The sequence below is a fragment of the Pogoniulus pusillus genome, chromosome Z (genome assembly GCF_015220805.1).
Source record: "Pogoniulus pusillus isolate bPogPus1 chromosome Z, bPogPus1.pri, whole genome shotgun sequence".
Taxonomy (NCBI): Eukaryota; Metazoa; Chordata; class Aves; order Piciformes; family Lybiidae; genus Pogoniulus; species Pogoniulus pusillus.
The window spans coordinates 72,217,970-72,231,523 of NC_087309.1; the positions used below are offsets into that span (position 1 = coordinate 72,217,970).

The 13,554-nt window shown below is 40.5% G+C and overlaps 1 protein-coding gene across 4 annotated transcripts in view; it reads left to right on the top strand.

Annotated features, from left to right (window-relative positions):
• The window catches only part of LOC135173699 (transducin-like enhancer protein 4), a 137,355-nt gene extending 129,029 nt beyond the window's left edge, over positions 1-8,326 (top strand). For all 4 annotated transcript variants that reach the window (XM_064140801.1, XM_064140802.1, XM_064140803.1 and 1 more), the window contains 6 exons: positions 378-627; positions 1,687-1,934; positions 3,738-3,885; positions 4,444-4,594; positions 4,913-4,989; positions 6,573-8,326. In XM_064140801.1, coding sequence (XP_063996871.1) covers positions 378-627; positions 1,687-1,934; positions 3,738-3,885; positions 4,444-4,594; positions 4,913-4,989; positions 6,573-6,680 — 982 coding nt within the window. In that variant the 3' untranslated portion in view covers positions 6,681-8,326. The remainder of the gene's footprint in view (positions 1-377; positions 628-1,686; positions 1,935-3,737; positions 3,886-4,443; positions 4,595-4,912; positions 4,990-6,572) is intronic.
• The last annotated feature ends 5,228 nt before the right edge of the window (positions 8,327-13,554 follow it).

Genomic DNA, 13,554 nt, shown 5'->3' on the forward strand with positions numbered 1-13,554 from the left:
GGCTGGGGAGGGACTATTTACAAGGTCTTGTAATGACAGGACAAGAGCTAATAGATTTTAACTGGAATGGGAGATCTAGAATAGATGTTAGGAAAGGGTTCTTTACAGTGAGGGTGATGAGAGGCTGTAACAGGTTGACCAGGAAGATTGTGGATGCTCCTTCCCTGGAGGTCTTCAAGGCCAGGTTGGATGAGGCTTTGAGCAACCTTTTCTAGTGGGAGATGTCCCTGCCTATGTCAGGGGTTGGAACTGGATGATCTTTGAGGTCCCTTCCAACCTAAGCCATTCTATGATTCTATGAAACAAAACTTTAATTTCTTAAATAAGGTAGAAGAACTTCTTAAATCACGCTCTGTATGTTTTTTTCCTTCCCTCAGAGCATACTCATTTCATGTAAGTGCAGATGGTCAGATGCAGCCGGTTCCTTTCCCTCCTGATGCCCTCATTGGCCCAGGAATCCCTCGCCATGCCCGTCAGATCAACACTCTGAATCATGGGGAAGTTGTGTGTGCAGTTACCATCAGCAACCCCACAAGACATGTGTACACAGGTGGGAAGGGGTGTGTCAAAGTCTGGGACATCAGCCACCCTGGCAACAAGAGCCCTGTCTCTCAGCTGGACTGCCTGGTAGGTGCACACCTGCATATGACAGTGGAAGAAGTTAACATTGAAGTGATACCATTAAGGTACAAATCCCAGTGGCTATTTGAGTGCCATCACTGGTATTAAAGCTTGATGTTTCGTTTGTAACTTTATTGTTTCTTTTACAATTGAGTTTGAAGTCTTTTCCTTGTTGCACTTGTGGTTTTCTTCCTTGGAAGAATCAAGGCATGTTTAATGTCATAAAATTGTATTGGTAGGGGGAAAGATCAAACACAGCACAGCAAATATTGTTTATAAGATCCAGCATTTGTTGGCTTGATATCATATGCTGAAACTTGCTGCCTTGCAGCTGTGTTCTCCAAAAATACTTGAAGAGAGTGTGTCAAGTATTTTGTGTCTGTATGCATATTTGAATACATTTCTCTGTCTTAATGTGGCAATTTAAAATATTCCTGTGTGTTATCCACAAATTGTTTAAATATGCTAATACAAAGAATCATTATTATGAGCTTTTCTTGTGTCATTTACTAGTTCTTGGTAAGGTGTTGCTTCTTGTTACAGACACTACTAGTAAAGTGAGAACTATACAGCACATGTAGACAGGTAATAAATTGCTACACAAGTTGCTACACAAATGAGGAAAATTGCCCAAATATTTTCCTCTGACATCTCCTAAATGGTGGCAGCAAATCTCACTGGAACAGAGGTGGGGGAAGTGTACAGGGAATTCTGTACTCCCCCATGCCAAGAGGTTAATGTGCTGAAATAGAGTATGAAAATGTAACTTCATAAACAAGCTGTTGAATGCAGCTATCTTGAATTGTTCTGGGCTAGGTTCAGGTCTTTGCATTTTGGTGCTAATTAAGATTAAATATCTGTCACTGCTGAATTTTGTAGATCAAGTTTAAGTACTTCCCTAATGTCATGTAATTTTCTGGCATTAATACACTTTATCATTATCATAAGTATAAATGGCTCATTAAAACCAGGAGGGAATACAATACTTTTATGGATTTCTGCTCTCATCTTAATGCTGTTTTCCTTTCCTCATGAGTAATCTCTTGATGGCTTGTGTCTCCACAGAACAGAGATAACTACATCCGTTCCTGCAGATTGCTCCCTGATGGTCGCACCCTGATTGTTGGTGGTGAAGCCAGCACATTATCCATTTGGGACTTGGCAGCTCCAACTCCTCGCATCAAAGCAGAGCTGACATCTTCTGCTCCAGCTTGCTATGCCCTAGCTATCAGCCCTGATTCCAAGGTCTGCTTCTCTTGTTGTAGTGATGGGAACATTGCAGTGTGGGATCTGCACAACCAAACTTTAGTAAGGTAGGTCAGGAGAACTGGATCATCAGGTTGTGAAGCATTAATTGGACACAGTCTTACACACTTACATATGCTATTTTCTCCATAGTGTCTGCATAACTGCTTCTAGTATTTCATTGCTATGATAATACCTTGAGCAAAGTCTGTATAATTGTTTATAGCTTTTAAGAGTTTCATGATTCCAGGCCTGTTGAGCAGCCTGTAGCTAAAATTTCCTAAGATTAGTTGATGTTATCACTGCTGTATATTCTTTGAACACATGGTTTTCTTTGTTTCCGTTCAATACACTCTGCTTATGCTCCATCTCATTAATCAGTGCTCCAGCAAATATGTATTGTGTGAAGGTGTGTGTAAATTACTCTTTAACATCTTCATAGATGATCTGGATGAGGGCATCGAGTCAGTCATCAGCAAGTTTGCAGATGACACAAAGCTGGGGGCAGATGTGACTGAGTTGGAAGGCAGAAGGGCTCTGCAGCAGGACCTTGATCGCCTGTACAGATGGGCAGAGTCCAATGGGATGGGGTTCAATAGCTCCAAGTGCAGGGTGCTGCACTTTAGCTACAACAACCCCATGGAGAGATACAGGCTAGGGTCGGAGTGGCTGGAGAGCAGCCAAACAGAGAGGGATCTGGGGGTACTGATTGATACCCGCCTGAACATGAGCCAGCAGTGTGCCCAGGTGGCCAAGAGAGCCAGTGGCATCCTGGCCTGCATCAGGAATGGTGTGGTCAGCAGGAGCAGGGAGGTCATTCTGCCCCTGTACTCTGCACTGGTTAGACCACACCTTGAGTACTGTGTTCAGTTCTGGGCCCCCCAGTTTAGGAGAGACATTGAGATGCTTGAGTGTGTCCAGAGAAGGGCGACGAGGCTGGTGAGAGGCCTTGAGCACAAGCCCTATGAGGAGAGGCTGAGGGAGCTGGGATTGTTTAGCCTGGAGAAGAGGAGGCTCAGGGGTGACCTTATTGTTGTCTACAACTACCTGAGGGGTGGTTGTGGCCAGGAGGAGGTTGCTCTCTTCTCTCAGGTGGCCAGCACCAGAACAAGAGGACACAGCCTTAGGCTGCGCCAGGGGAGGTTTAGGCTGGAGGTGAGGAGAAAGTTCTTCACTGAGAGAGTGATTGGACACTGGAATGGGCTGCCCGGGGAGGTGGTGGAGTCGCCGTCCCTGGGGCAGTTCAAGGCAAGGTTGGACGTGGCACTTGGTGCCATGGTCTAGCCTTGGGCACTGTGGTAAAGGGTTGGACTTGATGATCTGTGAGGTCTCTTCCAACCCTGATGATACTATGATACTATGATACTATGAGTATGAGTTGCTGCTCAAGACTAGTGTCCTGTAAGCTAGGAGCCAGCCATAGAGAGCTTTCTCTTTGCACTGTGCTGTGTGTATCGTATTATAAAGGCAGGCTTTACTCGTTTGTGTTGCCATTTAGATTGCTGGTTTTATTCCAGCTTCATTGGTCACCTGCAGATTCTTCTTAAACAAGATGAATTTTGGCAGCCATGCTATATTCTTTTTTGGGAAGTTTGAGAATTTTCAGTTGAATCATTGAGTCAGCAGCAAAGATCTGCAGAGCATCTGACCTGTAAGGTTTGCTTTTTCAAATCAAATTAGTGCTTAAGTGGCCTGATCACTTCATCAATCCATCACAATACATGATCGTCACCGAGTTTGTGTTAATCTTAGATTGCAGTTGGAATCTATGTTACTGTTGTATTTGATGGCTGCCTGTCAGGCACTGAAAGAAAAAGGAGGTGTGAGAATTCCAGTGTGAGAATGTGCATGCTTTCTTTCAATATTTTCAGGCAATTTCAGGGCCATACAGATGGAGCAAGCTGTATTGACATTTCTAACGATGGCACCAAACTATGGACGGGAGGCTTGGACAATACAGTCAGATCCTGGGATCTCAGAGAAGGAAGACAATTACAGCAACATGACTTCACATCACAGGTTCTATGTCAGGGCTTTGCAACATGACGAAAAATGATTTCCTAAAGCAACCTTTTTGTTTGTTTGTTTGTTTTTAAGAAAAAAAAACAGGCTGAAAGAAAACTCTAAAGATTCTTTTACTTTCACAGTTTTTTCTTTTTGTGATGTAACAGCTAAACATCTTTCTGAATTATGTCTATTTGGCAGATTAGTAGTTCTCCCATAAAAGTAGTGGAGAATCTTTCAATAAAAGATTTGTCAGACTAAAGCATTCCTGTGTGCAGTCTGTTCCTATTTCTGTAAACTGTAGATCAAAAGTATTTTATGACATTATTTAAGAATGCTGTCAGATAAGGTAGGACATTACTTTCATATCTCGATTCACTGTGCTTTAACTGAGCTTTGTTGGCACAAACTAATTTGTCTTGATTGTTATAGTTAATTGAATTATTCTGGGTTTAAAACTGTAGCAGACCAAAATGTGTTCTTACATAGTGTTAACAGAGTACCAGGACTTGTTTTTTTAATGTCTCAAGATCATTCCTTTACTGATTGAAGCATGTGCTGTGCTAATTCTAGATCTTCTCACTGGGCTATTGTCCAACTGGCGAGTGGCTGGCAGTAGGAATGGAGAACAGTAATGTAGAGGTGCTGCATGTTACCAAACCAGACAAGTATCAGCTGCATCTTCATGAGAGCTGTGTGTTGTCACTCAAATTTGCTCACTGTGGTAAGTAGATCTTTCAATGTCACATCTCTCACGTGAGAAATTTGTTCTAACATTACTTTTAAAAGAAGGTAGGAGTGTAGCTAAAAATTAGTTGTTAAATTTAAGTATTAAAAATATTTTTTAAAATCTGTGACTACTTTTTTGTGTGAAGTGCTTATGTTGTGATCAAACATTGTAGTGCAAACAGGAAAATTTCACTGTTCTTTGGATACGTATTCCATTAATGTGTGAATGGATTGTTTTTATGATTAATCTGTTTGTTGGGGTGCATTGCTTGAAAACAAAATGCAGTGGTAACATTTATTCAATCTGTTGCAGGCAAATGGTTTGTAAGCACTGGAAAAGATAATCTTCTTAATGCCTGGAGAACACCTTATGGAGCCAGTATATTCCAGGTAATAATCTCATAAAAGCTATTTTCTACATATAGGGCAGTGCAGTAGAGCTGCACATCTCAGGGTCTGTCATTAGTTTAAGGAATTTTTAAATGGAAATTCTTGGCTAATTATTATATTCCTTTAAGACTTTATAATTAAAAGCACATAAGCTTTTCTCCTTTCTAACATTTAAGTACTTTATCTGTTAGAATAAAGTAGCTTTTTAATCTGTAACTGTTTTTATACCCATCTTTTTCACCTTCTTCTATCTTGTAATGCAGTGCCCAAATCATGTTGTTAGATGAGCATTCACTGAATATGTAAAACTTAGCCAATATAGTGAAAGTCATACTAAACGCATGTATTTTTCTTGGACGAGATGCGTAAGTCGGAGAATTGGAAAGGCAGACTTCTGAGCTGAAGAATGTACCTTATGAAGAAACTCTGTGGAATATAACTGGAAATTGTAAACATTCTGTAGTCTTTAATCCTGCCATGTCCAATTGTAATGGCATGCCACTAAAAAAATTGGGATTTTTGTCATGTTCTTCCTTCACCTAAAAGTACCTCTAGGCTGGGGATTTTTATAACTGAATAAACTACTGTTTCAGGTCTCACCTGTAATGTTAGTTCGCATGTCCCTGCCTTTGGAACAGCTCCATTTGCCTTAATGTGGGAAAGTTGATATTCAGCTTTGAAACCACCTCTCACAGAAAGCCCAAGTCAGTCCGAGAAGTTTGCATCTCACTTAGAAGTGATGTTAAAACCCTAGTGTAGCTTTCTTACTAATAAGTAGAAAGAAACTCCCTGTGCCGTACAGGAGAGGTTTCTTGGCAAAAAATTAGCATGATTGGAAAGTGCTTAACTCTTGCAGTGCAATCAGAAAATGAACATCTATTATGTAAAGAAAACACACATTAAAACAGCAAGTGAAAGGTGACAGTATATATACACAATCTCAGAAGAAACAGAAAAACTGGAAGAGACAGAGATACTGCATCCTGGTGCATCCTGTCTCCTGTTCACCTGCTGCACACTGTTGCACAACCTATTCTGCCACAATATGTTTTTGTGTTTTGCACCTCCCTGATAATGTAAATTCTTTTGTGCAAGGCTTTTATCTTCTGCACTGGGGAAATGGTGAGAGGAGACAAACTTATGTGGAGTCTGTGTTTCATACCCATGAGTAGGTAGGGCTTTGGAGTGCTTCTCGATGCAGATTTCTGGTTTACAACAAAAAAGGGAGAAGGAATAAGTCGACTTTTCATTTTTATGCAAGAGCTAACATATAAAATACTAGTAAATGTCCATTCCATGTAAACTGTATAGAACTGCCCACTTCATTTTTTTTTTTATTGATAGATTATCTCAAGGTCCATAACATGTACTTCCCTTTCCACTGCTTGTTTCTGTTGCCATACAACTTTAAGTAGAATAAGTTTTGAGGAAAAAAAAACACTCTAAGTGCATTTCCTTTCTATGAACATCTACAATTAATCCTCAAGGCCTTCTAGATTGAAGGAATTAAAAGATACAATTTTAATTTATTTTATTTTATTTTATTTTTGTTTTGTTTTGTTTTGTCTCTTTCTTCCTTGTAGTCCAAAGAATCCTCATCTGTGCTTAGCTGTGATATCTCTGTGGATGACAAATACATTGTTACTGGCTCTGGGGACAAGAAAGCTACAGTCTATGAAGTTATTTATTAGTGGCAAATCTGAATGCAGATGGAACTCCTTCTCCTAGCACTTTGTGTATTCCTTTTCTTTCTTTCTAAACTAAGAACATAAATGCTCATCACAGTTGTGAAATTTATTTTTGCCTTTTTAACTTGCTATTGATTTGTGAATGCTCATTTAAAATGTGATACCAAATTGTCAGATACCTACTTGGAAAAGGATGGAATAAGGATACTTAACAGTGAATTCGACTCTTTAATTATGTATTAGAGCTGTAATGTATTTATTTTCTTTTAAAAAGGCTTTCTAACAATGAACTGACTAAATAAAGCTGTGTGGCCCAGCTTTAGTTTGAAAGGTGCATTGTACACTTTGTGTTTTTGTAGGTGGATGAATTGGGGATCTTGGAGAAGGATGTTCAAGATATACCTAAAAGTTACACAAAATAGACTTGTAGTTTCTATTTAAAAGAATAAACTTTGTTATATTTTTTAGTCCTGTTCTTGGATGAGACCTCTTTAAATGTTACTACAGTATAATTATTTGGTGGGAAGATGCTGTATCTTAACTGTTTTAGGCAGTCTTGGAAACTTAGAAAACAACAAACTGTAGCCAGTAACCTACATGAATGGCAAATTCAGTTCACATCTAAAATTCACTTTAAGTAAGAATGTGCTAATTTATATATTTGCGATGTTAATATAGCATCTTATGTACAGATTTGTTCTCAATGCTTTTCTGTTGATAAACATGAAACATTTTGGTGTCAAGCTAGGTTTTTTAATATAAACACCTCTCTTTGTTATATTGTCAAGAGTACAATAAGTTGCCTCAAAGAATTACCTTTGTTACTTCTGGAAACTTTTGTAATGTTTCCTTGAAAATGGGGATATGCGTCTTTGGGCAATTTTTGAATTACAAGAGATTATGAAAAATATTTGATATGTTCTTTGGAAACTGCACTGAAATAAGAATGGATGCTTACCAGTGTAAAACTACAAAAGCAATGACCTCGAGGTAGGATTTACAAGAGTTACTGATTCTCACATGAAGAAAAGGAATGGATTCTCATTGGAAAAGGACTTTATTGTTCGCCAGCAGTTCAATCCAAGTCTTCGTTGGATGTCCCTAAGACAGACATAAACTGAGCCATTGTGCCAGAGACAACATGTTATCTTTTTTATGTTGTTGTTGTTGCTGTTCAACTGATGTGTGACTTTTTTTTCTTTTTTCCTCCTTTTTTTTTTCAGTTTTTCCTTATTTTTTCTCTTTTGTGTTCTTTTTGAACGCTTTAAAAAAAAATCTTTAAGTCTGTGGATCTGCTGATGTACAGTGCCTTTGCTGCTATGGATCAAAATCAAAAGACCCGTGTAGATAAATCTTATTGTATAAGTAGAAAATTACTTAATTTCATACTAGAAATGGATTGATGCTGCAAGTTAAAATGGACTGTTCATTGAAGTTCCAAATGTGGTAGCAAAAAATGGTGTCTTAAGTGCTAGGTGTTTGATGTCATTAACAGTTTCGTAATACTCTACATTGTAGAAAGATTTTGATACTAAACTGTGTCATTGTACATAGTTCTAATGCGTTGTATTGACCACCAGTACTTCTATAATGGTAGATTATTGTTTGTGCATTCAGACTTTTAAGCATTAAACATAAGTAACTTCTAAGGTGCATTTTTCTACTTATTTTTCCTCTCCTTTATTTTTTTTGTGTGTTATAATAGCAGCTATATGTGGAGAATATTATCAGGACACCAGGCATTCAGTCACAGAGCACACCACTGTGGGTACTTTGTTGTTTTGTCACTGAAAGACAGTGTAGCGTATAATAAAATTTCTCCGAGCTGGCAAAATCAATGAAATTACAGTTTCCCAAGTTACCTGACCACATTGATTGTGTACATTTGGAAGCATTGGCCACAGCAGTGTCACGTAGAAGTTTGCCACTTCCCTTTTGTGTAGTTTCCCATGCAACACAAAGCTTTAAGCTATTATACCTTGATGAGTGAAATTTGGGATCATTCCTGCTGTTATGTCTTCTGAAGTATGCAGTGCTCAGCAGGACATGGGGAGTGGTGTTACACTGCATTGCCACACCTCAGTTTCCCCATCCAGAGTTAAACATATGTATATGCCCATGGAAAGGTTTGTCTTGAATACAGTTGGGTTTACATGAAGAATTTAATGCGAACTAGAGGAAATTAATTAATGCAAACTAGAGGAAATGCAGAATTAGTTAATGCGAACCAGAGCAAATTAATTCATATGCTCTTGGGGTGCGAGTAACAGGAAGAGTTGTGATGTTTGTAACAGGAAGAATGGGGACAAAATCCCGTGACAAACGACTCAACTATTTCTGCTGGAGCCCGTTTCTGAGGAGTGACACTGTGCATGCTGTAAATTCCCAGGCATATAAAACTGTCCTGCTGTCATGCGACTGCCAGCATATGAACACAGGCTGAGAAACTGTCTTTTTTTATTTTTTAATTCCAAAACGGGATTAGGATGATCAGGTCTTTTGCCTGTCCTTTGAGTGACTGGATAGTACTTGCTGATGGAGAAGAGTGTAGAGGCAAGTTTTCTCTCAGAACTTTTAGTTTCCCCTTAGACTTAATGGTTTTCCAGATGTCCCCAGGAATAATGTAAATTTTCACTGGTGTTGAGGTTCTATGTTACTTAGTACAATAATGCTTCATGACAGTGAATATGGTACAGATGTTTACTGTTAATTGTTACTCTTGTTTAAAGAGATCAAATTTACCTGTTCTAAGTATTTTGAGACATGATTTGTTTTCAAAGGCATTCAAACATTTAAAAGGCTAGGGTGCAGTCCATTTACCTGAAAAAGAGAAGCCGTCTACTAAATGTTTGCAGAGGATGTTACATTTTTCTGTGGTAGTTCAAGCGTGAGATTACATGAAATTGTTTAAAAAGAGCTTTACTTTAAAAAGAATATGACATTGCATATGCCTGAATCTTCACCAGAGAGATTTCTGACAGCAAATTAATACACTTTAAAAGCAGCTTGCTATATATCTGCTTATTAATGTTTGTATTGATGGCTTGTAAACAGTCTAGGAATTTAATGCTTTAATCCAGGATTACTTCAGTTAAATGTGTAATCATCCTAATTTTTTCCCCTTCAAGGTTCATTGCAGGTAAGAGATGATACAAAGCTACTTTCTGGTTTTCAGATGAGTATGCATAGAGCTAGATTACTTTTACATTTTTATTTTCTCTTGCTACTGAAGAGCACACTTTCGTTCAAAATGTTTTGTTGCAGATGCTTTCTGTGCCACAAATGTGGCCAGCATACTCCATATTCAAGGCACAACCATTGCTTTCTCTGTATCTTTCTCTTCTCAGATGTTCCTTAGTACAATGATATATTAGGAAAGCAATATCTTTCTAATCTTTGTATCCTTTCTGACTGGCCAGTATAGACATGTTTAAGGGGAGCACTCCAAATAATATTTTCTTAAAATATGCTATTGTATTTCTTCTGTTTGTTCTTAACATAAAATGAGTTTTATTTCTTATTTCTTTTTAAGATACTCAGTTACATAAAACAAAGAAAACTATGTGTTTTACCAACTGCAATTTTCCTGCATGAGGGCCTGGAATAGTTGAAATTCGATTTTGTGTTTGTTTTTGCTTTGGCACCTAAAACACACAGAAAGTTCCTTCTTCCTGAAATGTTAATGAGTATATGAGAGAAACAGCAAGGTATGCAGGTTTGCATATGTCTAGAGTACATTCTACAGAAACCCAGACCAGATTCTTCGCTCAAATGAGCTCATCTGTGCTGAAGTCAACAATGCTCCCATGACTTAGCTGAAAATTTAGTCACTGCTATAGGCATGGAGGAGACAACTCATTTGAATTTGAGTTTGCTATTTTAGTTTGGTTTTAAATTTGGTCCTTGGAGCCTCTTCTGTTATTCTACTAGCATGTTTATTTGTGACAATCCCTGATGAATTCCTGATACGACTAGCTCCTACTCAAGGATTTATGCTTGTAAAGAAGAAAAAAAAAGTTAAATCTGCATATTTTTTTTATATGTGCAAGGGTCAGGAAACCTCAAAGCAGTAGATTTGTCTGCAAATAGTTCTTATTTGCATTTAATGAATGTGCATTGAATCTTGTGTGAATTGAATACAAGCACTTGGTGATAGGATGAGAGAGAATGGCTTTAAGATTGAGGAGGGCATATTTAGACTACATATTCATAGATTCATAGAATACTAGACTGGAAAGGACCTCAAGGACAATCTAGTTAAACCTTTCAGGTTAAGAATGTAGTTTAAATGAGATGGGCCAGCACCCTGTCAAACTAGGCTTTGAAATTGTCTAATGTAAGGGAATCAATCATCTTGCGAGTCTGTTCCAAAGTTGAACATTTCCAATGGTGATTTTTTTTTTTTTGTCATCCAGCCCAAATCTCCACAGTAGCAATATGTACCCATTACCCCTTGTCTTTACCATGTCATATTAGTAAATTCTTTACAGGGATGGTGGTGAGACACTGTAACAGGTTGCCTAGCAAGGTCATGAATGCTCCGTCTCAGGAGGTGTTCATGGCCAGGCTGAGTGAGGCTTTGAGTTGACCTGGTATAGTGGAAGATATTCCTGCCATGGGTTTGGAACTAAATGATCTTTAAGGTCACTTCCATCCTAAACCGTTCTATCATAGAATCATCGTAGAATCAACCAGGTTGGAAGAGACCTCCAACATCATCCAGTCCAACCTATCACCCAGCCCTATCCAATCAACTAGACCATGGCACTAAGTGCCTCATCCAGGCTTTTCTTGAAGACCCCCAGGGACGGTGCCTCCACCACCTCCCCGGGCAGCCCATTCCAATGGGAAATCACTCTCTCTGTGAAGAACTTCTTCCTAACATCCAGTCTATACCTACCCTGGCACAACTTGAGACTGTGTCCCCTTGTTCTATTACTGGTTGCCTGGGAGAAGAGGCCACCCCCTACCTGGCTACAATGCCCCTTCAGGTAGTTGTAGACAGTAATAAGATCACCCCTGAGCCTCCTCTTCTCCAGGCTAAACAAGCCCAGCTCCCTCAACCTCTCCTCATAGGATTTGTGCTCCAGGCCCTTCACCAGCTTTGTTGCCCTTCTCTGGACATGTTCCAGCACCTCAACATCTTTCTTGAATTGAGGGGCCCAGAACTGTGCACAATACTCAAGTGCTGAGTACAGGGGAAGAATAACCTCCCTTGACCTACTGGCCACACTGTTCCTGATGCAGGCCAGGATGCCATTGGCTCTCTTGGCTACCTGGGCACACTGCTGGCTCATCTTCAGCTTACTGTCTATCAGTACCCCCAGGTCCCTTTCCTCCTGACTGCTCTCCAGCCACTCAGTCCCCAGCCTATAGCGCTGCTTGGGGTTGTTGTGGCCAAAGTGCAGAACCCTGCACTTGGCCTTGTTAAATCTCATCCCATTGGCCTCTGCCCACTCATCCAGCCTGTCCAGGTCTCTCTGCTGGGCTCTCCTATCTTCCAACAGATCAACACCTGCTCCTAGCTTGGTGTCATCTGCAAACTTACTGATGCTGGACTCAATCCCCTCGTCCAGATCATCAGTAAAGACGCTGAACAGGACTGGGCCCAGCACTGATCCTTGGGGAACACCACTAGTGACTGGCTGCCAACTGGATGTGGCACCATTCACCCCCACTCTCTGAGCTCTGCCATCCAGCCAGTTCTTGATCCAGCACAGAGTGAATCTGACCAAACCATGAGCTGCCAGCTTGGCTAGGAGCTTCTTGTGGCAGACAGTGTCAAAGGCTTTGTTGAAGTCCAAGTAGACTACATCCACAGCCTTCCCCACATTCACCAGGTGGGTAACCTGATCATAAAAGGAAATCAGGTTGGTGAGGCAGGACCTGCCCTTCCTAAACGCATGCTGGCTGGGCCTGATCCCTTGGCTATCCTGTAGGTGCTTTGTGATGGCACCCAAGATGACCTGTTCCATCACCTTGCCTGGCACTAAGGTCAGGCTCACAGGTCTGTAGTTTTCTGGCTCCTCCTTACGACCCTTCTTGTGGATGGGTATCACATTGGCCAGCTTCCAGTCTTTGGGGACCTCTCCAGTGAGCCAGGACTGCTGATAAATGATGGAGAGTGGCTTGGCCAGCTCAGCTGCCAGCTATCTCAGCACCCTAGGGTGGATTCCATCTGGTCCCATGGACTTGTGAGGATCCAAATGACGCAGCAGATCCCTTACTGCTTCCTCATGGATTAGAGGGGGACTGTACTGGACCCTGACTCCATCCACCACTTCAGGAGTCCAGCTGTCCTGGAGACAACCTGTCCCACTAGTGAAGATTTGAGGCAAAGAAGGTGTTAAGGACCTCTGCCTTTTCCTCATCCTTTGTCACTATGTTCCCCTCTCTATCTAATAAGGACTGGAGGTTATCCTTGGCCCTTCTCTTGCCATTCATATGTTTAAAGAAACACTTTTTATTTTCCTTGACAGCTGTGGCCAGCCTGAGCTCCAAGTGGGCTTTTGCCTCTCTAATTTTTCCTCTACAAGACCTAGCATCTTCCTTGAACTTTTCCTGGCACACCTCCCCTCTTTTCCAAGAATGATACACTCTCTTTTTAATCTTTAATTCCTTCAGCAGCTCCCTGCCCATCCAGTCTGGCTGCTTCCCTCGTCGGCTCAATCTTCCGGCTCAGTGGCACATCTGCTTCTGTCCCTTTAGGAGTTCTTTCATAAAGTAGGTCCAACCTTCCTGGATCCCTTTTTTTTCAAGGGCTATTTCCCAAGGAACTTTCTGAATTAGTTGCTTAAATAGGCTGAAGTCTGCCCTTCGGAAGTCCAGTGTGGAGGTTCTGTTGATGCCCCTCCTGGTTTCTCCATGTATTGAAAAC